At 37.6% G+C, this 24,082-nt stretch overlaps 1 protein-coding gene across 2 annotated transcripts in view; it reads right to left on the bottom strand.

Annotated features, from left to right (window-relative positions):
* Positions 1-24,082, bottom strand: part of LOC133517187 (protein O-mannosyl-transferase Tmtc3) — a 215,209-nt gene that overhangs the window by 11,329 nt on the left and 179,798 nt on the right. For both annotated transcript variants that reach the window (XM_061850389.1, XM_061850388.1), the window contains exons 4-9: positions 11,044-11,143; positions 4,115-4,230; positions 3,142-3,359; positions 2,609-2,813; positions 1,599-1,862; positions 844-1,329 (exon numbers count right to left, since the gene is read on the bottom strand). In XM_061850389.1, coding sequence (XP_061706373.1) covers positions 844-1,329; positions 1,599-1,862; positions 2,609-2,813; positions 3,142-3,359; positions 4,115-4,230; positions 11,044-11,143 — 1,389 coding nt within the window. The remainder of the gene's footprint in view (positions 1-843; positions 1,330-1,598; positions 1,863-2,608; positions 2,814-3,141; positions 3,360-4,114; positions 4,231-11,043; positions 11,144-24,082) is intronic.

The following is a 24,082-nucleotide window of genomic DNA, read 5'->3' on the forward strand; positions in this document are numbered from 1 at the left end:
AGAAACTTTTTGATCCATCTTGCAGTTGCCTGTTCAACTTACTGTCGGTACGAAAAAAGAACACTAATTTCAAAATCTAGCTGCCATTAGTTTGATTTATGACGTTGCATGATGTTGATGTTGTGTGCGTGATTTCAGCTCTAATGCCGATACCTATAGTACGAAATGTAGAAAAGTCGAAAACACTTGGGACTTAGAGATTGTCTATAGATAGGAGCTCGAGTCCCCGAGAGGATAAGCTAGAAATCTTTGCTATGAAGAAGTGGGCGCAAAATACACTATTCAAAAACAGCATTATTAAAGGTTGTCTGGAAGAAATAGCTCTTTAGGCTCCTGTAATCCCGTTGGTTACCTCTGTCATTGTCTTTTATATATTTATTTTTAGTTGTGCAATAAAGAGGTTTTGTATTGTATATTCACCAAGTCATGTATTTATTGGTCAAATGACTATTGAAACGACCTATTGACGAGCTGGATAGCCGGGTACCTGAACCCAACCAAAGCGAAACGACGAAGACGAACGAACGAAGTTTGTTGCGGATTCTGTTTAGTACCTACCTATGCTTTTGACGAAGCCTGCGCTGTGGATTTGGATGACGGTTGTGGTTTCAATTTAGTTTTATTTAATAAAGAGATATAATTATTCTACCTAAGCGAATGCTTGAGTTTCAAACAATATGCCAATTTAAAAGTATTGTTTTCCAAAATTGTGTATATTGTTGAATACAAAAAGATGTTAGAACTATCAGTGGTGCCTTTACCCTACTAATTTACCTATAAAGCCATTACAACAGTGATAACTACCATAAAATTTCGTTACAATGACATAAAAGACGAACTTACATTGTAATAAATGTCCGGATTAGCGCTGTCGTACAGAAGAGCTTTTTCATACACCTCTTGCGCTTCTTTCGTCCTATTCAATTTTATTAAAATGTCGCCCCTGTTGATATACGCCCTAGTGTAGTCCGACCTCATGCTGATCGCCTGTCTGTACAACATATCTGCCTCTTCCAGTCTAGTGGCATCCCTGGATATCAAGCTGGCAAGGTTCAAGAACACGCTTAGATAGTTGGGGGCTATTCTAGCCTGGTACGACTCGCCGGGTTTAGCTTTAGGCAGTAAAGACTTGGCTTTGAGATAGGCTTCTTCGGCTTCTTGGTATTTGCCGAGATGGTTGTAGGTGCGGCCGACGTTGATGAGGGCGCCGATGTCGTCCGGCTGGACGCTGACGGCCGTGTTGAAGAACTCCAACGCTTCCGTGTATCGCTCCTCCGCTTCTAAAGCATGCCCAACGTTGTTATACAGCTTGGCGTTGTTGCGATTCACCTGGAATATTTACCTTTACTTTATTACTCAAAAATTATCATCATAAATTTGCCGATAGTCAGATTCTAAACATATCTGTATTTAACAGATATGTTTATCTTAGCTTTTATACATCGCCCTGGTTAAAGTTTCAAGAAGTGTAAGAGCGAGATAGAAATTAAACTAAAAAAATCGGTTAATTTCAGCGGCCATCTTACGAAACACAGTGGTCGCAGTTAACACCTTTTAGTCTATGGGTACTTTTTTATTTAAGTTCACTTCACACTTACCCTTAACCCCGAAGCGAAAATAGAATATTCCGTCTTCCAATCCCAGTTTCTGACGTATGTCTTGATACTAAAGGCGAAGAGTAGAAATATTAGTGCAGCCACGGCCGCCTTGGCGTGTTTCTTGGCGGCCAGACGCCACCCGTGGGCGACCAGCAGGCACCAGCCCATCGAGGGCATGTAGAGGACGCGCTCGGCCACCACAAATCCCACCGGGAAGAAGAGATTGGATGCTGGCAAGAAGGGGAGAACCAGGAGCGCTAGGCCCTGAAATGAACATTATTATTAAAATTGAAATTATTATTTATAATTGTGAACATGATTTTCCATTTATGGAAAAAGGTATCAATTCTCTTAATGTGTCTGAGTGTCTAAAGTTTTAAAGGAGAAATTAATAATTGTCGTTATGGTAACTTCTGGTCGATTAATGTACAGTCGCCATCAGATATATCAGAGCGGCCAAGTTGCTGATACGAATATCTGATAACGCCTCTATTGTCAAAGAGCTAGAGTGCGTGTTCAGATATTTTTCAGCACCTCGGCCGATCCGATATGACTAATGGCGACTGTACCAAAATATGGCCGGTAATTAATTGACGGCGAATATAAAGCAAACAATAACAGTCTCATTAAAGATAGCAAATTGACAATTTAGAACCTTTAGACCGTTTTCATAATCGAGTATTGTAATTAACATCGAAATAGGAACTTTTTCTTTGTTCGTTATTCATTTCCTACTTAGGTATGAAAGGGCACATTAGGTACCTTTTCACTGTTCCATAGTTGATTGTGGTAGTGGAAACGGTAATTATTAAAACAACGGAAAATATTAATATTTCTAGTTTCACATTCAATCGTGAAACGTCGAAAATTTCAAAACTCGTAGCCAATATAAAATCTCAAATAAAGAAATGGACTCAAAACGAACGGAACGCAAGTTTTACCAAAAAGATTCGTAATACCTACTTAAAAAAATAATTACAATGTCTGCTTAGTAGAGGATAGATACTAACCATAGACAAAGCAGTAGATCGTGTCCGCAGCGCGTGGACAGCGGTGACCAACAAGCCGATGAACAGGGCCGCGGTGGCCAGATTCCTGGGGTCTTTCCACGATTCGAGCAGCGCCACCGTGCCCATCGTCCAGTCGCAGCACAGTGCTTCGGGCAGCGCGAGGAGCCACGCGTTTAGCGCTGGCAGGTAAGCGAAAGTCAAATGCCTGGAAAAAGAAAATTGCATTGGAAAAATTGTTGGTTCTAAACTCACAGGCCAACCCCTTTTCTGTGTTCTAAACTATATATATTCAAGAGAAAACATCCATCTCTCCAGACCAGATGTTGATCCACCTTGCCAACAGGGTTGAATGTGGTTGACGGCAAATTAGCACGATATGGCTGATGCAATTTAACGGTGATGACGCACAGCGCTGCTTAGCCTCATGCTTCCACCAGGGATGCCAGGATCAGGAATTAATGGTAGTATACCAAATCATGTGGCAGGCGCAGACTTGTCTGGAGCCTGACCGTACGCTTGCTCTAGAAACTAACTTAGCAGGTGCAGTAGCGGCTCCCGCTGGATTATCAAATCTCGTGAACACGGGCAGCTGAGCGCCCATCACGTGCAGCCTGGCCGTCAGCAGGGCGAGGCTAGCGCAGCACAGGGTGACGACTCGCCGAGCGGCCTCGCCGCACGCATAGCCCCAACCCGACCCTTTGGCCCATGCCTCCAGCCACGACCAACGACTGCCACCGCCGGTTCTACGACGCTGGAAGAAAATAAAGATGTTATCGAAAAATTCACTAACAGAAAATTACAGGTGCTTTTAATGGGAGAAGTAAGGAGGATAGTGGATCCTCCACTGACTTTCTATTTTATTTAAATAAATAGTCTAATAAAAAGGAAGTTGTAAGCCTGTCGCTATTAAGATATTTAAAATGTTGGTTCCCGTATGCAAGTACGAACCTTTAGCGAGCACCTGTTTAACCCTCTTGAAAATATTAGTATAACGAATACTAATACTTAAGTAAACACGATTAGATGTTTTACTGGACTAAGCCATTATTGGAAAGTTTTAACGAAATCCGTTTAATCGTTTTAAGATTTAATGGAACAAGCATACACAAGCACATGTGAGGATATGAGAGAAGGATAGGAGACGTCACGGACGGAGCGAGTAAGCTGCCAGGGTGACAGTGGCGACCTGGCAGCTTACTCGCTCAACGATGTATAGCGTGACAGCTGTGGAATGCTGTCAGCATCTACGGTACCATGCCGCGGGAGGAAGTTTGTATAAATTTATTTATTTTAAGATTAGTATTTGATTTAGGTTTTAAGTTTTATAGTTTAGATATTTAATTCCTTAAATATTATTATATTGTAAATAAAGGTAAAATATACGACGGGATAACGTAAACTCCACACAGCTGCATTGTTAACAAAACTCGCGTATCTTTATATAACTTTAACAGAGTTGGGCACAACACATCAACAATTTGCCAGAAGAGTATATCACAGGCTCACCTTCTGCACCACGAAGAGCTCGTATACGACACAGACGCCGGTGGCGGTGATGCCCTGCTCCTTGCACAGCATGGCCACACCCACGCACGCAGCGCACGCGGCCACGTAGAGCCAGCCTGAAACGAAATATTGTTCCACTCTTTATTTTATTTCTAGGTACTTTAAGAGTCACTAGAACCAATAAGCCGCTTCCATACAATCAAAGTTTCGCTCTCATTTTAAAACGACATGCTGAAATTACATGAAACTTGGCATGATAATTTAAGTACCATATATCTATCTGGTATTCGTTTTTGTTGCTTAAAATTGTAATTGTATTAAAATTTCTAGCAATGAACAATATTTCTTGAATGTTCATTCCAATCTGCATGTTATTTCAGCAATCGGTTTACAAAGAGAGCGTAACTCCGATTGTATGGCGGCGACCAAGTTCATGTGACTCTTAATTACGTCCTAGAAACGCCAGAGCATTGAAGTCAACGGCATTGGACAGAGAAGCCTGGCCTCAAAAGATTTTTCTAAGGCTTATTAGCTATTGCCCTAGAGGCTAATTGTAATTGATATGTGATGCACTATGGTTGTAAATAATTTAAATGGCATTTTCAACTGTTTTGAGTAGTCGTTTTTTTTTCTATTAAAAATTATTATTATACTAAAATTAAGGTTTTGGTTGAAGTCTGCCCTTGCAAATACAGTCGTCTTCGTGTGATTTTATTCCACGGCCCTTGATTAAAACGTGTAAACAGTATAATAACTACAATTTTGTGTTCGCCCCCTCTAAAGATGCGCAACAGCAATAAAAAAGTGAGTAAAGGAAAAATGGAAAAGTGGACATACGAACACGCGACCTCCTAGGATTCCGGCGTGTCGAATTTACCTAGTTGCTAAAAAACCTTCCTCGAACCCCATAAATCTTTACAACTTTGTTTACACGCTTCGAAAAGCGGCATTTGTGTATAACTATGCGGCGTCCGCGGTTTTATTAAAATGTCAATTCGAAATGTTCTTTTTTTAGTATAAATATTATTCTGATTGTATAAACACAGTTTCAAAGTGGATTAAATGAAAAGCTTTTAAACTGTAAATCTGAGAACGGATCTATTTTATTTACGTAGCACAGATCGTCATTCAAAACAGCGCGTTTATTAATAATAAAACGAACCGTATATTGGGACTGGATCCGGTCTCTTTAGAAGTTAAAGTCAAACGGAATGGTAAGATGGTACTTAACTACTTAGCCACAAACCGGATAGTATCGTTAGGCCAGTTTTATTTTTATATTAAAGTATGTGCATTACAAGTCCAATTACCTGTCCCACTCTCATTCACTCTTGTCCTAGTTCCTCCTCCAGCCCTCCGTTCGCTTTCATTCCCACTCCCACTTAAGAGTTCCAGACGTATTTTATTTCCCATACCCCCCAATATCATTCGCATTCTCCTTGATGTCATACGGTACACTGATTTGGGGAAATTCCACAGATGCAAAGAGAGTATTAATTCTCCAAAAACGTGCGATCCGTTTACTGGCTGGAGTTAAAGCAATGCACCATTGTAAGAAACTTTAAAAAAATAATAGTATAATGACGCATTATTCGTTATACATGTTTCAAGTTCTGATGTTCGTGAGTAAAAACTTATCTATGTTCAAACGTGTCCAAGTCATGGGCAGCGAAGCGAACGACTGAGATTGCGAACAGTACCGCGCCTCATGGCACTTTCATGTAAGAATCCGCGAGTAATAGGCCCAACTTATTACGAACGTTTACCCGCCGAATTAAGAACTGAAATATCTCACGAAGCATTCGAACGTCAATTGAGGAACTTTTTATTGGAAAACCCATTATATTCAGTGGATAAATACATGGAATTAAAATTATAATGACTGTTTAACATTATTTATTTATTAGATAAAAGTTATTATTCTTTGCAGGAGTTTTTTGAAGATACCTTTCCGAAAAAATAGAATGCTAGTTTTTTTTTAATAATTATTTTTACCTACATAGCTGTGCAATGTAATTAATAATATTAGTTTTAAGTATAAGTACTTATAGTATAAGAATAAATTGCTGTGCCCTTACAGGGTCTGTATTCATTGTACTCTATGAGCAATAAAGATGTTATGAGTTAGGTATAGTTGATGTAAAATTGATTTTAGATGAAATTTGTTCTAGACTATTGTTAATTATTACTGGTCTTAGTTTTAATGACGATCATTATGTAATATCTAGATATTTAGTTTGACATGTATTCCATTATTTCTTTTAAGTTTCCTGTTTCCTTTGTTTCTTAGTTTTTAATTTGACGGTAATTTCGAATTTGTTTTGTTTTTTTGGATAATTATTATTGACGTTTTATAATTATATGTTTGCTTGCCGCCAAATCATTGACGATTATAATGTAAATTCATATAGATTAACATAAGAATAATTTATACTGTAATTTATCGTTATGACAATAAATAAAACAACTCAAATCATTCCCACTCCCAATACCAGTACCACTCCTAATCAAGTCCACACTCCCTTTTCAAGTTTAGTTCCAGCCGCAGTGCCAGTCCCAGTCCGAGTCCGTTCAAAGTCAGAGTCGAACTAGCTGTGGCAGCATGGTTGTATTTTTATCGCCTATCACTACATATGCCTGTCACTTTCGCACTTATATATTTGTTAGAACGGGACAGGCATGGTGACAGGCGATAACAATGCGACCGTGTTACCGCCGCAGAAAGCGAAATTTAATCTACTTAATGAATCAAAGTGATCTGATTATTAATTAAGAATTCCAATTTTTGTCTCACTCTCGCAGCTAAAACGAATCATGCTCACTGTTTTCAAGCAGCAAAGTATTTACTTACTCTTATTCGAGTTACTGAGGTTGCATCATATTGATGGTACTTCAGCTTTGCATTAAACCGACTCGTGTAAACTAATCATCATACGTTATGTGGACAGCCTTGCGGAGGACAAAGTTCAGGAGCAATAAGTAATTAAAACATTAATAAAACTCATTAATCCTTCAAGTGGCGGCAGCGAAAACGTAAAAATGGCGGGGCCCCGTTGGGTGGTCAGGGCGGATTTAGAGAATATTACAAATTCGGACGCTCCGGCTGTGGAATGAGCTCTCCCTGCCGAGGTTTTCCCGAGGGTATACAGTATGGGGTTCTTCAAAAAAGGAGTGTACAGGTTTTTAAAGGGTCGGCAACGCGCATGTAACACCTCTGGAGTTGCAGGCGTCCATAGGCTACGGTGACTGCTTACCATCAGGCGGGCCGTATGCTTGTTTGCCACCGACGCGGTATTAAAAAAACAACTATTTAAGCTTAGCTATGTATAAAAGTACCTATATATTGAAGCATCTATAACTAGAATCAGCATTAAATACGCTATTCGAATAGAGTAAAAAAATAATAATGTGTAATGTTTATGCATTTCGCCACACCTAATCAACCCCAGTATGACAATGAACAATGTGGGATCTATGGTAAGTGACCTAAGTTCAGAGCTAGCGCCAGCATGGGCACACAGGCCTTAATCTTCCAGGCAGTAGTCTACGCCATCAACAAATGTGCGGAGATTAACCTGGATAAAAACCACAAAACATATCTACATCAACTCAAACAGCCAGGCTGCTCTGCTGGCACTAGAATCCCTTGAGTCAAACTCAAAACTAGTCCAGAATTGTAAAACAAACCTAAATACACTGGCTAACTCCAACAAAGTCATACTTAGATGGGTACCAGGGCACTCCGACATTAACGGAAACGAAGAAGCCGACAAACTTGCTAGAAAGGGCGCAGACACACCCCTGGTCGGCCCAGAACCGTTCTGTGGAATCACAAAACGGGATGCATATTCTCTGCTCAGCAACTTAGAAAAAACAAGAGCAATCGATTGGTGGAAGTTCGTCAAAGGACAAGAACACTCGAAAGCTCTAATCAAAGGGTTCAACAACAAATTTGCTTTTAGAGCTCAAAAACCTGCGCGGTGACCAGAATATTGACTGGACACTGTAAGTTGAACAAACACATGTTTCAAATTGGGAAGAAACAAGATGCGACATGCAGGTTCTGCAAGGAGTCAGAGGAGACTGAAATGCACATTCTCTGTTCCTGTGGACCACTAATGTCAAAAAGAAGTACCCACTTAGGGCGGCACGTATTGCAACCCTATGAGGTACAGAACATTACGGCCCAAAGAATCTGGAATTTCCTGGATTCAACGGGCATCAGTAATGAACTTTAAAGGGCTGTCACAATAGATCACTTGACGTGGCACTCAAAGGCCCACAAACCCCAATAATAATAATAAAACCCCAGTAACAGTGACAGTTTTCCAGTTTCCTTATTAAAAATGACTACCACCACAAAACAAAGTTATGATTGAAGGTAATTGCTATATCATTTTCTAAGTAAGGCCGACATGCAGCAAGAAAAACTTTTACGCTTAGTATACAATTTGTTGGTAAGAACCGTTCATCCGGGAGCGACCGCATAGTCCGAGTTCCGTCTTGATTTTTTTAAAGAGGTTGTTTTGTTTGTAAATATAATTGTACAAGAACCATATTGTAAAAGAACCATTCCGTCCGTCCATTTTTTATAAAACCTATGAAAGTGTGTTCATTAAAGCCTAAACTAACTACCCTTTGATCATGTGGCCGTATCAAAAATACACGCTGTATGTACTGTATACTTCAAAGCGTTCAATTTTGGCACTAAACAGAAATAATTTTTTTACTCATGTGAATGTACAAAATGAACTATGAGGATAGGGTCAAAATGATTACTGGGAACGTGGGAACATTGGTGTACCATAGGTGTACTAACGTTGTCTACTTTTTTTTTCGACAAATGTTATGTTTACTGATTCATAAGCGAGTTAGCCTAAGGCAAACAGAGTAATGGCGCAAACACCGGTCCCTGGTGAATTAGTTGTCATAGCAACGGTCATTTGTCACCCGATTCGTATTTGTTTAGTTAAAAGGTAAATAAACTGGTATAATGCGGGTAGCCTTGACGTGGTTGGAATCATAATGCGAGACGTAGGTGCTCGTACTTAGTTACTATTGTTGTTGCAAAAATATATGTTTTCACACCGGCTCGGAAAGGCTTTCATTATTCTTTAAAAACAGCAAATTTGTATTTGATACTTTAGATTGCTATTCTTTGTCTTTTAATAAAGAATTCAATCCTTGGAGACTCTTTACATCTATAAGGATATAATAGTGATCTTTTTTTTAAATTATATTTTATATCTGACACTTAGACTTTTACATATCTAAATAATTTTAGTATTTGTTGTTTGTATTTTATATCAGTTTTTTTGTGTGATTCAACATTTAGAGACTGTATACATCTCTAATAAAGTATCTAATATTTAATTGATTCCATATTTGTTATTGTATTTTGTTATTTTTATGATTGTAAACATTTGATATGCAAAAATGCCCCTGTGGCCTATTTGCTGAATAAATGTTTGTTTGTTTGTTTATGCAAATTTTAAGTGATGATTTCGAATGATAAATATTTAGTAGCATTCACTTGCTTGGGTTTCAATATTAGCACAAGGGGTTAAACAACAACACTGCCCCCTTTTAAAACCAATAATTATTTCACGTCTATTTGGTCTTCAAAATCTGTAGGAGAAATGTAGAATAGTTATTTGTACAACAAGAGAGCAAAGTTTGATATTTCTTCGAGTGCTTGTTTTGAGTCCCGTGCAAGCGAAAGATTCTATAATCTTGAGCGTAGTAAGGGACTCAAAAGCGCACGAGATGTAAATAACTTTGATCTCGTGTAGTACACAAAATTTTTCACGTCAGTCAGCCATCAAAAAATACAACCTGAAAAAATGTAATCCAGACGCACGGATCACTATTTCACTCATGTTTTCATGGAATCCAAATATTTCGAACTTGTATTAGGCCCCGCACGTTGAAATGACATTCGAATCTAAAGGTCACTTGAATGTTATTTTGCCTCACTCGGTGAGCAAAATGCGATTTTGCGCACTGTTTTTAAGCAGCAACTTACCCTTGTTCGAGCTGCTGACGTGAAAAATAACTTTATAAGGCTTATTACTATTAGTGTACGGTGTACGCATAAAAAACCGCAAATTGATGTACAGTTTAGCCGTTTGGCACAGGCATACTAGAAATCAAAACAAAATTTCTGATCCGCAGTTCCTAATAAAAATCCCTTAGGAGGGGAGTGCAGTCATTTTTTTTGTATGAATAAAAAATACAGAAACCGATCGTGTGTAGTATCATATAAAAGGGCTTTCTGAGGCGATTCTAAAACTAAACAAACTATACCAACTGACGAAAAGGCGCAGTAAAAGGGTTAAAGGGGTATTCCGCGTTGGATATATGGATATTACGTATTATTTTAGTATTAATATATACCGTATATATTAAAATAGGTACTGAAGTAGAACTGTGTCTACAAAGTGACACATAACATTGAAAAAAAAAGATAGGTACTACTTAATGATTTCTAAATTGCTTTCTTTGGGTTAGGTATTCGGATATCCCGTATCATTTGTGGTATTGTACAAAAAACAAATCAGCCATATCGTATCTGGAGGAGTCCAAACTTAGTATGTTTTGAAAATTACTTTTAATTTAATTAAAAAAAAACAGAAATGTAATGATGCGCGTATATTTTTAGAATCGCCTCAGAAAGCCCTTTCATACGATACCATATACGATAGGTTTCTGAAAAAAAAAAAAAATGTTTTCCCATTTAAAAAAAATACTCGGCACTCCCCTCCGAAGGGAGTTTTTTTAGAAACTGCGGGTCAAAAATTTTGTTTCGACCTCTATTATGCGTGTGCCAAATGGCTAAACTGCATATGGAGTTGCGGTTTTTCTTTGAAATTGGGCTCGTACGGCTTCCACTGACACTAACAATATGTCTGTGTTAAATGATAACTTACCTGTACATCTCCTCTTGATTGCAGCCCGAGCGTAGCACAGTATAGCTCCGAGGAAGAACACGGAGGATAGCATCTCCGCTCGACCCACCACGCCCGTCACCTAAAAAATTCATTGGTTATAGTTGTATTAACCTAACGTGTAGTGTAGGTATTCTTACACACCTCGGTCACAAAATGCACGCACGATGCTGACTCCGACCGTCATAAATTGGCTTAAACTAAATTTTTTATCTTTAAAAATATCGCGATTGGCGTCAGCGTCGAGCGTGCACGAGCGTTCCGTGGCTCCGGGTAATACTCCCGTGAGACTTGAACATAATTATTAAAATATTTTGACGGGTCACTGACGTTATTTTGGTTAGATTTAGGTCGACATGTTTCGATATATAATTGCCGAACCGACAGGACACAATCCCGCAGTGCAAGCTTTGAGGGATCGCTGGTGAATGTCCCTAATGACGGTCATTGTAAATAATTGATCGTGACAGACTAGTTTTAAATATTATAAATGTGTATTATTGACACATATGCGTCACAAAATAGAGTCGAGTTTATAAACATGTATACATTTTTTCATGTTATTGCAATGGATTAAGGTGAAGAAACGTATATGTTACCTACTGTGAAAACCCGTTTTTAGTCAAAACGCGTTTTCCCTAAAACGGGTTTTCACAGTAGGTAACATATACATATGTATGTAGTCTACTGTACGTAATGACTTTAGGGCATGATCCCACTACATATCTACTCGTATTGGCTACGTGCGAAGTGCATGGTGGGGGTATAATAAAGCGATCGCAGCGCATGCGATGCGGTGGTAAAATTTGGGACTAACAAAGGTTAGCATCTTTAACATTACGTACAAATTATATGCATGAAATTTAATATTTAATTTACGATAACTCCTAAGATATTCATTCAAATTGTACGGTGTAAGGTACCATTATAATCTGTATGAAATGCTTAATAATATTTAATTTCATAATGATTAATTCTGTATCCATGTAAATAGCTTTGCAAATATCACATCACATATTACCTAAAATGTGATCTTTTGCATGTTATGAATGGGCATAGTACATTTTCCTTAAAAGATAGTCATACACCATCGTGAACTTTTTTATAGACCAATGAAAGAGAAACAAGTCTACCATACATTGTGTTGTTATAGCTCAAACGAATTAGGCAGCGTTTTCGATGAAAGCTCCCAGACAACGTGATTTTTTTCGACATAGTTAGCAAACATCGTCATATTTCAATCAATTTTACAAAAAACCTTTATAAATTATACACCTAAACCTTCCGCAAGAATATTTCTATCGATAGGTGAAAACCGTATGAAAAACTGTTTAGGAGTTTTTGAGTTTGAGAGAAGTTTAATAAGAGAAGAGAGAGAGGTAGTGATTTGACATTATCCGGTAGATTTGCGGATGATAGGTGGTGTGACAGTCGTGCACGCAGCATAAACTGCCATTGTGTAACATTTATGTGCATTTATGCATTGTACAGGGTCTTTTTGTTATGGCTGACCATACTCTGAGGGCTGAATATGGAGGCCATACTGAACAACTTTTACTATGGGGCCGATCCCGAAATCACGAAACGAAATCTGCTGTTATATAAAAATAATTGTCATATGATTCGCCGAATAATAAGTATTTAAATTCCACTCCATTTCAATTTCACGAATTCAGGTATTAAATATGGTGGAATTGTCACTATTAAATGTTTCACTATATGTAATGAGCTCAAAGAGATAAAGTGGTGTAGGTAATATCACATTCAAAAAATTTTATAATTTTAACAGAATATGAACCAGTACGGAAGTAAATAAAAATTCGAATCATTTGTTGTCTACTCCATCACTTCAATCTGTCAATTAAGATATTTAAATCAACTGAATTTGATTGATGTCGCTGAAGTCGCTGGTCTATTACTACAAGTAGTACATAAATTAGGATGAGTTCAGGTGGGGTAAGAGAAACCACGGGACAGGAGAAACACTTGTAGGGAATCTTCAGAGTCGGATCACACTAAGATGCCAAGTGGTACAGTACATCAAGTATGGAGCTTATAGGGATATATGTATATCCATTCTTATGGCCAAGTTTTTGCAACCTGACGTTAAATCTCTTTAGGGTTCCCCCACATATGTCGATGCGGAATCGGAAAAATCCGAATGAATTAGCCGATTAGTCCTCGCTACGGCTGTAAACCTCAGTTCGGCCTTTAAAACGCCCGTACGACTTTCGCGGCAGCTGTCCAGCTACGTTCGACTGCCACGATCTCTGTACGTCCATTGAAACGGCAGGACTCAAATCAGCTGAACATATGTCGCAATGGGTGATCTTTGATCAATCAATGATTGTATTTTTTATTACCTACGGAGGACTATAAAAAGTAGAGTACTTGGAGGAGTTAGAAAGCGAAGGAGGAGTAGATCGTGAATTGATCCACTATGGCAATACGCCCGCGTAGCCAACGTGCATATCGTTCACGCTCCGTGGCGAACGAAACGCAACTGTCACAGTCGCACTAATATGGAAGAGTGATAGAGAGAGATGACTACGCTACGCTACGGAGCGTTAACGACTGTAACGTTGGCAATTTCATTTATAATATGCTACCCTCGTTTGAGGCTTATACAAGCTTAAGAGGGAATATCATTCCATCATTATCATTAGTCATTTTCCATAAAAACGTTCTCGACATTTTCCTCTGGATTTTGCCCCTAGATGATTTTTTTTATATGACTTCTATATTACCAGTATTTGTGTCTGTACAGGGAGATGCTGGAGCTGCATGGAGCAATTGTACTTTTACGGCTGATAGTACGTTTTACTTTTTTTTTGTTATTCTTGTTTTTATAAGAATTAGGTTACTTCAAACAACGCTAAAATCGGCCCAATAAAACAGACGCCTACCATACAAAACCTTGATTTCTGAGATTTTTACGCAGGATTTTTCGTCTAAGCTGCAGTTGTACTTTTCGAGTTATTGCATTAATTTTAGGAGCCGCTCCCGTCAGCGCCACGGAGATCTTCTTCCTCTTCCTAGCGTTGTCCCGGCATATTGCCACGGCTCAAGGGAGCCTGGGTTCCGTTTGACAACTAATCCCAAGATTTGGTGTAGGCTAGTAGTTTTTAGGAAAGCGACTGCCATTTGACCTTCCGACCCACACGGTAAAACTAGGCCTTGTTGGGATTAGTCCGGTTTCCTCACGATGTTTTCCTACACCGAACAGCGACTGGTAAATATCAAATGATATTTCGTGGGCTCAGCTAGGTATTTCCTCGAAACCTAAGGAAATTTTTCGATTACTATGGCATCACTTATATAAGTCGGTGTCTTGTAATATTACAATCCGACTCTTTATGAGAGATTTTTGGAACACGAAAGTTCCGCAATGTGTTTGTGTACGATGTGCACTTTTTGAAGTGATAATTCAAACGTGGGTGCATCGGTTGCGGCCAGGCCGGTTGCGGGGGTTTCAAGGCATGAGGCTTAAACAAACTTTGCTACAGAGACTACAGAGTGCAAGACGAAATTTTTCAATTCACACCAAAACGAGGAAAATATTTATTATTCCAATTAATTTATTAAAAATTCTTTCTTGATTTCTTGTTTCGCCCGTCAAGTTTTATATGGTCTAGTCATAAACTGTATCTGCCACGACCACGAGTGCCGTCGCCCATGGACACCTGCAACACAAGAGCGATTATAAGATTTAAATTAGTGCTTCAGTTTGAAATAGGAAACTGGACAATATGAAGTGTAAATTGCGCAATTATAGCTCTTACAAATCGATTTATTAATTTATGCTTCACTGTTAGGTACCTAGAGAAAGTGAAATTGGTTTAATATGGAAACTCAGAAAGATAAATCTGTAATATTTTGTATTTATGCTTACATGTCGCATCGCCATCTCCTAAACCCACGAATCACTTTACAGAAATAAATGAAAGCCCTGATAAAAGAGTCTTCCTGGCCTACGGCCTGGCCTGGCTTTTGAGGGGACGTTTATCACAGACTTCTAAATCCAGCCGGTAGTGTCCGCACGTTTTTGGCGGCCGAGTACCGGCTGGGTTTCGCTGGATCACGTACCTACGTGATGCAGGTTTTTTTTTTTTTTTTTTTTTTTTTTTTTTTTTTTTTTTTTTTTTTTTTTTCGAATTGACCTCCAACGGAATCGGAGTCTATTTTTACAGTTCTCATTCATACCAGTTCTCTCTAATTTGCTTCTCGCACTTTCTTTCTGCATACTTGGTCTTTCTTTCATACATCTTCTATTATACTTTCTGCGGGTGGGATGCCCGCCTATTTCTAAACTACGTAAGACTTTTTCATTTTCTTTATTGCTTTCCAAGGGGGAAAATAAGGTACGCTTACACTTTCTTGTACAGGTTTCTGGTTTTCATTTCTTACCATACTACACATATTTTTGTACTTATAATCTATTACAGTTACTATACTTATTTCTTTTTCTTTTGTTTTTACATCGTTTTATACTTATATTCTATTACAATTTTGGTCACGCCGTTTATATAATTATATATAAATTTGTGTACCATTACGCTACTTATTTTGTTTATTTACTCTTAAAGCTATACTTTTACAAAAGTCCAGAAATTTATCTCTTATTTTTACATCTTCTATTATATATACGTGATGCAGGTTGATGAATACTAGCTACATGAGTCTCGCTCTCGTCGGGTTGGTGTGTGCGGTGCGGTCACATATTGAGTCAAGAGGATGGGGGAAGATAATTTCGAAATGTTAACTTACCTTAAGAATTATTTCTCGTCTACATTAATTTCAATCGGGTAATTTGGTTATATTTCGTCAATTATTAAGCCTCATACAACGTTGAATTACTATTCATTTAATCGGCAATCAAACGATAACCATGACGTATCTGGTTTTTTATTAATATTGCGTAGCTGCATTCGACTGAATCTGACTCTTGTAGAAAGGCAAACTGGTCTTCTTTTTCATGTACCATGCAGCATTATCGTCACTTACTTCTTCTCGTAAATTATACAAATAAGTAAATTAGTAATTTTATTTATACCTCTGACAGCGACATGATTCATTATTTCATTGACATTGACAAGCAAAAAAACGAACGCTGCCGCTGCAGTAATGTCGCACCAGTAATGTCGCAACGGTAGTGAAGTTGCAGTTGGAATTTAACGGAGTTAAAAAAAAACATTGAAACGGCAAGGCATTACGAGAAAATTTCAATGAAGTTATTGTATGAATTGCCAGCCACATAAAGTAACTAAAAAAGGGTGACCGCTGCGTCTATAAAAACAGCAAACATAGTTAGTTGCAGAAAAGCCAGGGCTCTTATAAAGTCCACAGAGTTTCCACTGTGACATTATTAGAAAATGTTTTATAATAGCTATTAGCAAATATTAGGAGAAAACATCTTATAAAGCTCTTAATGTTATGCGTTTGAACGTCCTTTGAGGTTGTATTAAAGAATATTATAGATAAGGGATTTCGTTTTATATGCATTTAGGAATAAAGCGCGCTAAAAGAGGGGGGGGGGGGGGGCACGTTCGACCCATTAGCCATAATCATTTATAATAAAATTGTTGTCATAAGAAAAGATAATCACTACAAAACAAACTACCTATACTAAGGGACCGTCCGCCGGTTAGATTTCTTTTATTGGCAAATTCCGTGTTTAAAACACAAACATAAACACATCTAGCATCTGTGCTTTTTTTATTAAGTACTCATAGGTACTCCATGTTATAAACTGACTGTCAAGGTTTTAAAGCTCCTGACTATTTATTTGGACTGCAGTTCTGAAATTATATTAAATATAGTTCCATTCCTTTTCATAAACGTCATGGAATACATTCTGAAAACGTTTCCAATAAATCTCTATTTCTTTGGAATGTTGACATGTTGCAGTTTGCTAAAGATTTGTTCCGAAATTTGCAATAAAATGGCTGAACGCCAAAAAACATTTGATACAAGTCGATTCAGATACAACGGTTTACTTCGATGTAATAAGCAATTTTTGGTTTATATTTTTGGATACATACTGAAAGCCTCGATAATATTCTGTGTGAAGTAAATTGGAAAATACAGATATTAGTGTTCCCTTGAGACCGACACAACCGTCTCCGCTACGCTACGTTACATTCAAATATCCTATTCGAGATAGTGGGAACAGAGGTATCGAATAGTATCAATTACTTGCGCTATAACAAAGTGAACGTTTCAACATTTAAGCGAAGTGAAAATCTATGAGCGATTTATTTTGTACGCAAGCTCCGCACGGTGTGAACGGTTTATTTTGATATTTACTAAATCTGTGATTTGCAGCGAACGAAAGCATCACTATTTTGCCCTAATGCTTGGAAACTTGTTGGCTAGCTTAATCGCTCGACAGTTATTGTAAAATGCATGTTGAATTTCCGGTAAAGTTAGCCAAATCAGGGCTTAGGGAGTTCGAAAGCTGTGCAGCGGGTTCCTTTAGCTGAATTGTTATTTTGACCTCCAGTCGAACTTACGGCATTTTCAATATTTTCCTAACTCATTTGATAGAGCGTTTGCTAATTTGAATACCAACACGGTATGCTAAAATAAAATTTATGATAACGACGTAGCAGTTTAATTAGATACTAGCAAAGAGAATTGATTGTAATAGAGAGGTAAAGTCTAAAAATGTGCCCCTTAGTTTGACACCCAAAACAGATGGCGCTTTACTGCACCACATGTTTTGCGGTCACTGAATTGTCAAACGTCAACTTTTGACAATCAGGGTTACCGCAAAATGCCATCTCGTTTCGCTGTCAAATTTGAAGCACGAAATCATCTTAGATGTTACACATCTTACTCAATCAATGTATTTTTGGTACTTAGGTAGGTAGGTATTTATTATTTAGTTTATCCTATGTCGGCCATATCTTGCGAGATATCACGCATCATATTAGTATTTTTTATTTCTTAAGATTATTGATTTCTATAAAAACCTACAGATAATAACGTATAGGTATAAATATATCAAATATCATTTGTAATATTTATTGATTATTGTGGTACTATTTCAATACTGCATTTCACTCTTACCTCTATCGCAGTCAACTCATGGATGGCTGATTTGATTTTAACTCTAAGATAGAGTCTATGGGTAACATTGCTATAGCCTTAAGGTCGACTTAAAAGTGGCAAAACAAAATTATAGACTAGCTTGCTTAGCAAATATGACCGAACCAAATTAATATTTTCTACTGTAAGTTAAAAGCGCATAACATTTGGAAATAAAAACATGGTTCTTGGGTTAATTGATGTCCAAGTTATTTAGTAACTGCAGGTACCTAGTTGGCTCTCTGACAAAAAATGTTAGGCACTTTTTCCGAACGTTGACATTACTTAAGAAACTTATTCCATGAGGGGCTAATATTGGCGCTTCCGCGCAAAGTAGGTTTCTATAAATACAATTAACATTGATGGTATTTTCTTATTTCAATAAAAAAGTTTACATTACAAAAGTGATTCCCAGCTTTTAACACAAGTCTATTTAATTTAAAAACGTTATATAGAAGTAAACTAATAAAAATTATAATACGTTTAAATATTGAGTTTCAAGGGAAGTCACATAACCCTAATCTAAAGTCGCATTGCAATAACCTGGCTTCGGAGTATTTTTGGCACGGTTAGACTAAAGTGAGCTAAAGAGTCGTTGTTAACTTAAAAATTAAAGTCATACTCAAACTCATCCTCATTCATGTAATTCATAAAATAAATAATAACTATAAAAAATACACCAACTTCTTCATTGACGAATAATAAATAACACAGGTACTACATTATATATATATATATTTTATACTACGTCGGTGGCAAACAAGCATACGGCCCGCCTGATGGTAAGCAGTCTCCGTAGTCTATGTACGCCTGCAACTCCAGAGGAGTTACATGCGCGTTGCCGACCCTAAACCCGCCCCCCCTCATTGAGCTCTGGCAACCTTACTTACCGGCAGGAACACAACACCATGAGTAGGGTCTAGTGTTATTTGGCTGCGGTTTTCTGTAAGGTGGAGGTATTTCCCCAGTTGGGCTCTGCTCTAGATCTGGAATGACATCCACTGGCTGTGCCCTACCACACAAAGCGAGATGAAATTCACAATGCCCATACCTCTCTTTTGGACGTAGTTTAAGGACGTACCCGGGCCCAAAAACAATCCATAGAACAATCAGTATCCATAGAACACGTAGCTATAGGAATGAGTTCTTCATAACCTTCACGTGGTATGACGTGTACGTTGTTCATTTCATCAGTCCAGTTGTAAAATATGTAAATAAGTGACACTTTTTCCATGTATTGCGGAGTGAAACATGTTCTATGTTGGTTAAAACTCCACTTGTGACTCTAAAAAGATCTTTCTACATCGATTGAAATTAAAGTAGCATGTTTTAGAACTTCCTCAAATTGTTGTGAGCTTGCCATCATTCGTATTTCATTAATATCCGGGTTCCTTTCAAGAACTTTTTCTAATTTATCTTTAATTGTGTCAGGGCCAAAACTTGTGTAATGTCGTCTATTATTTAAAACGCCTGCTTTATTGGAATACCCTGTAATAGACACACACTTGTAATAGATTCAACAATAACTTGATAATCGTCTTCAATAAAACTAAGTTTGGCATGTTCATGTCCAGCAATGCGGTATGAGCGTTTATGATTGCGATGGCTTCTTTTCTTGGATATTGATTATATTTTTATAATGTCAAATTTAATTACATAATATATATGTAAACAGTATTACATATAATTAGTCAGAATATTTTGAAACGATCCGGACGAACTTAATCAATGAGGATGAGTATGACTTTCATTTTAACGTTAACAACGACTCCATAGCTCACTTTAGTCTCACCATGCTAAAAATACTCCGAAGCCTGGCAATAACCAATCTACTCGTCAGCCACAAATATAAACAGACTTTGTATTTATTCATCATTGAATAAACTCCGTGCCATAAAAGGCTTTTCATGGCTTCACAAAACTCTGCTTTGCAATGTAAACAAAATATCCTTTAAAAAATATATAGCCTATAAACAAGAGTGTTTCTAATTGGAAAAACAACAGTAAAGTGTAAAGATCATCAAGTTTATAGTAGAGTGGACATAAAAATGCAACGTCTAGAGCACGTGTCATAAAGTGCATTGAGTCGCTGCCGCGATATAAAATAAAAGGCGGGTTGAGCGCCCTCGGTTATTATGCTGTGAGAAATGAACTTGGCTGAACTTAAGAAATTGGCCAATTAAATGTTACAAGCTTTGATGGGGAGTTATTTAATAAGCTTTACAAGTAAGAGTTTGGACGCAATAAACGGGTAGGATAGGAATAATATTGAGCTGATCTGACCTGGAGCCGTAGCAAAGATAACACAACCGGTTTATCGAATTATTTAAGTTTCTAATGCCGTTTTCTATAAATGATTGTCACTTGGCTACGCTGCTTGGCTATGCCTCCTGAAAGCGTGTCAATCGTTTGTCGGAAACGCCAATCGAGAAGTAAAAGTTTTATCAGAATGACAGATGCGAACGAAAATCCGAGTGTTCATTGATTTGATTGATTTTTCCATTGGCATTAACAATTATTAATGATTGAAAAATTGAATGGCGTAGGCGTCAATCAATCCGTTGGGCAAGTCTACTTTATTTTACACACTTTTATTTAAAGACTAGTAAGATTACGGGTAAAATTCTCAGGGCGTCCGCTAACTGGAACGGGAGCACGCACGGGGACTCACGTAGGTCCCATTGTAGGTACAGTACATTACTATAGAGGACGGGAAACGAAGGGTTGCAGGCCAAGTAGATATAGACGGCCGAGCGTAGCGAGGATGGACAGGGATACGCGGCCGGCAACCCCGTTTCTCGTCGAGATTTGTATAGTTATAGTGCTTTTCTGAAACTTGCAATGAAATATTAATAAATAAAATGATTGTTTCATGTACTATTGTGATAGGTTATTCGGTGCGTCGGGTATTAAAGGGGAATAAAAATGTGATTATTTTGGCGCTACGACTTACGGCTTAGGAGATACAGCCCTATAAAGATTTCTGCATGACTGAAAACAAAAACTTTATAGGTCTGTATCTCCTAAACCGTGCGTCGTAGCGCAAAAATGATCGAATTTGACAAACACATAAAAGAAAAAAAACCATAATGGCAGAATTTTTTTAAAAGTTTTTTATGGTTGAATGCCAAGACGTACCATAATTTGACGTTTAAAAACAAAAGAAGGTTGCCTTACAGGCCTAGTTGTGTAAGGCCAGAGACATGTCAAACGCTTCGCTTGGCAGACAGATGAAGTGTGCGAAAGGGAAGCCATCACGTATATGAACAAGCCATGAGTGCGAAAGAGGCAGACTACATATGAGAAAACGTAACCATTTTTGAGTTCGAAGTCGGCCGAGTCGGTCAAGATCATATTGCCGTATTTTTCGACGTGAAAAATATAAGAGAATCAAAAAGAAAAATATATATATTAAGTAATTTAGTGAAGATGGTGTCATGTTGTGTGCCTGGTTGTAGTGTTTCTGGGCCAAAAAACCCAGGAAAATACTCATTTCACAGGTAATTATGATATTCCTACCGAAATTTTCGTAACGATATTTTATCAAATGAACAGCATAAAAAGTGTAAAAAGACAATTTATACAGTTCATTATAAGTTTTTCTTCAATTGTGTGTTAACATTTCATCATATTAGTCAATAATTTAGAATATTTTGTGTAAAAACCTAAAGTGTTACTTTACTCTAGGGCTTGACAAAATGTTCATATGACTGTATCGATAACTCGTCGGTATATTAGTAGGTATGGAATTAGTTGTTCCCAAGACATCATTAAGATATTAACCTTTATAACCGACTTAAAATAATAACGATTGTCATAATACCTTTTTTGACGGTGCACATGTTTAGCGATAAATTTAAACTTCACTTTCCAACACAGTACTTACATTTTAACCATTTTATCACGGCTTTGCCGCCAATACAAGGAAACACAAGAAAGCGTATACTTGTACACAGCGTATACACTATACACACACAACCCAAGTTGGTCAGTAGGAAAAGGCGCGAAATTCAAATTTTCTTTTGGTAAGTCAACTCTTTGCGCCTACTGATAACACTTAGCATTTGTTTGTGTTAACGACATTGCACATATTACACCACTCACACCCGCATACGGCAGAAACCTGCTTTATCAACGCGAGTCCGAGCTTTACCGACAGCGCCGCGTTCCTTAATGCTTGTTCGGACTAACTACGTTAGTAATTTAGTCAAGTAGCGAGTATTTTAGTTACTTAACGTCGCAGATCACAAAACCAGGTGCGAAAAATAAAGAAAATTGCAATGAGTGGCGATACGATTTTAAGTCGACACGAGTTGCGAATTACCTATTCGCAAATGTATCGTACAAAGTTTTACAATACATATGGCCCTTTAAATTTTCGACATAGTTACGTAATGTGCTTAATTATCGCACTGTCACTATCAGTATTGTTATTTACTATGCGTCTGCTGTAAAAGAAAATTAAAAGTACTATAGGCGCTAATAGGGTCTAATAGTATTCATAATACTCAAATAACATTAATTTTTAACATTTTTTATAAAAACAAACACATTTGAAAAAGTAGTCGATAAAGCAGTTAAACATCAATAGATTATTAATATGTTGTAACATGACATCACTATTTTTGTTCGCACATAGACTATCTACGCACACACTTGCATTCCATTTTTGGTCACACTTTTGAAGTTTGACAGTCGTTCTATACTATCCTATTTCTATGTGTAAGGCTGTATGAAATTCCTTTACATATCACCTTCACTCATAGCACCTGATATGTAGTATTTATTTATTTTTATTTTATAGAGTTGAGTTGACTAGACACCGACGCTCGGGAGACATTAGTGTGAGGTGGCCCTTAGCGTTGCTTATACTATTTTTCGTTAACCCATTCACCTGCTCCGTGCAACGGCGCCAGCTTGCGGGCGCCCTTAATAGGCTATCCCGTGGGAATTAAGTTATATCAGAGGCTAGTAAATATGTATGCAATACTTAAAACTCCTGTGCTCCTATATAAACGTCGCAAGAATCATCATCATTATTGTAAATATAGATATTTAATTGCGTATGAAAAATTAGGTACGATTAACTTATTTATAATTTCGAAGCTTGAAATATGCATAAACGTAGATCTAAAGGTTCGAATGGCAACTGCAGCTGCATTACTGTATAGATAGAACGTGTCATTCACGACGACGCGTGTCTGGGCTCGTAATGTCATGTTGTTAATGGTTTGATTAAACAAATCTGCGCGTCAGCGTGGATGACACGAACTATAGCGGCTTTACCGCTGTCAATTTCCTTGATAAAATGAGTGACGTTCGTAGCTGCAAGTGCCGCGATATGAACTTTCAATCCGTTACTCATTCATTTTCTGTTAAATTTTCCTAGTGGATCTCATTAAAAAAGCAAAGAGAGACCGTAGAGTAATAAAGGGTTAAAAATTCTCTTGATTTAAAAATTGCAAATTCTAGGTGTAGAGTAAATGTCCTATACTCTATCCACGTGAACGATCTAGTACCAGAAAACTCAGACAGCATGTGATTGGTCAGCGATAAGGGCGATGCAATTGCAACGGGTGAGTTTACATGTCAGTTAACTCTATTTTTTGTACGGTGCGGACGCGTTAAAGTGCTCTCCTTTCTATTGTTCCCCGATTGATCTGTGACTCGGCTTGTTTACTGGATTATCTTCTGCTTACTTTGCGACTCGGCTTGTTTACTGGACTTATATATTTATGATCAATAAATAGTTTTAGTTTTGTAACTTTGGATTCCGTAGTATTGATATACTTATGGTGCCTTAAACATTAAATTTAAGTCCGCCAATTCGTTATTTCACTATTGATAGTAACTAAGTTGGTCCTTTAAAATAAAGCAAAAAATATATAAAATAAATATAAATATTAACCATACATCGGGGTTTTTGGTGGAC

Source organism: Cydia pomonella, chromosome 4 (assembly GCF_033807575.1).
Source record: "Cydia pomonella isolate Wapato2018A chromosome 4, ilCydPomo1, whole genome shotgun sequence".
Classification (NCBI taxonomy): domain Eukaryota; kingdom Metazoa; phylum Arthropoda; class Insecta; order Lepidoptera; family Tortricidae; genus Cydia; species Cydia pomonella.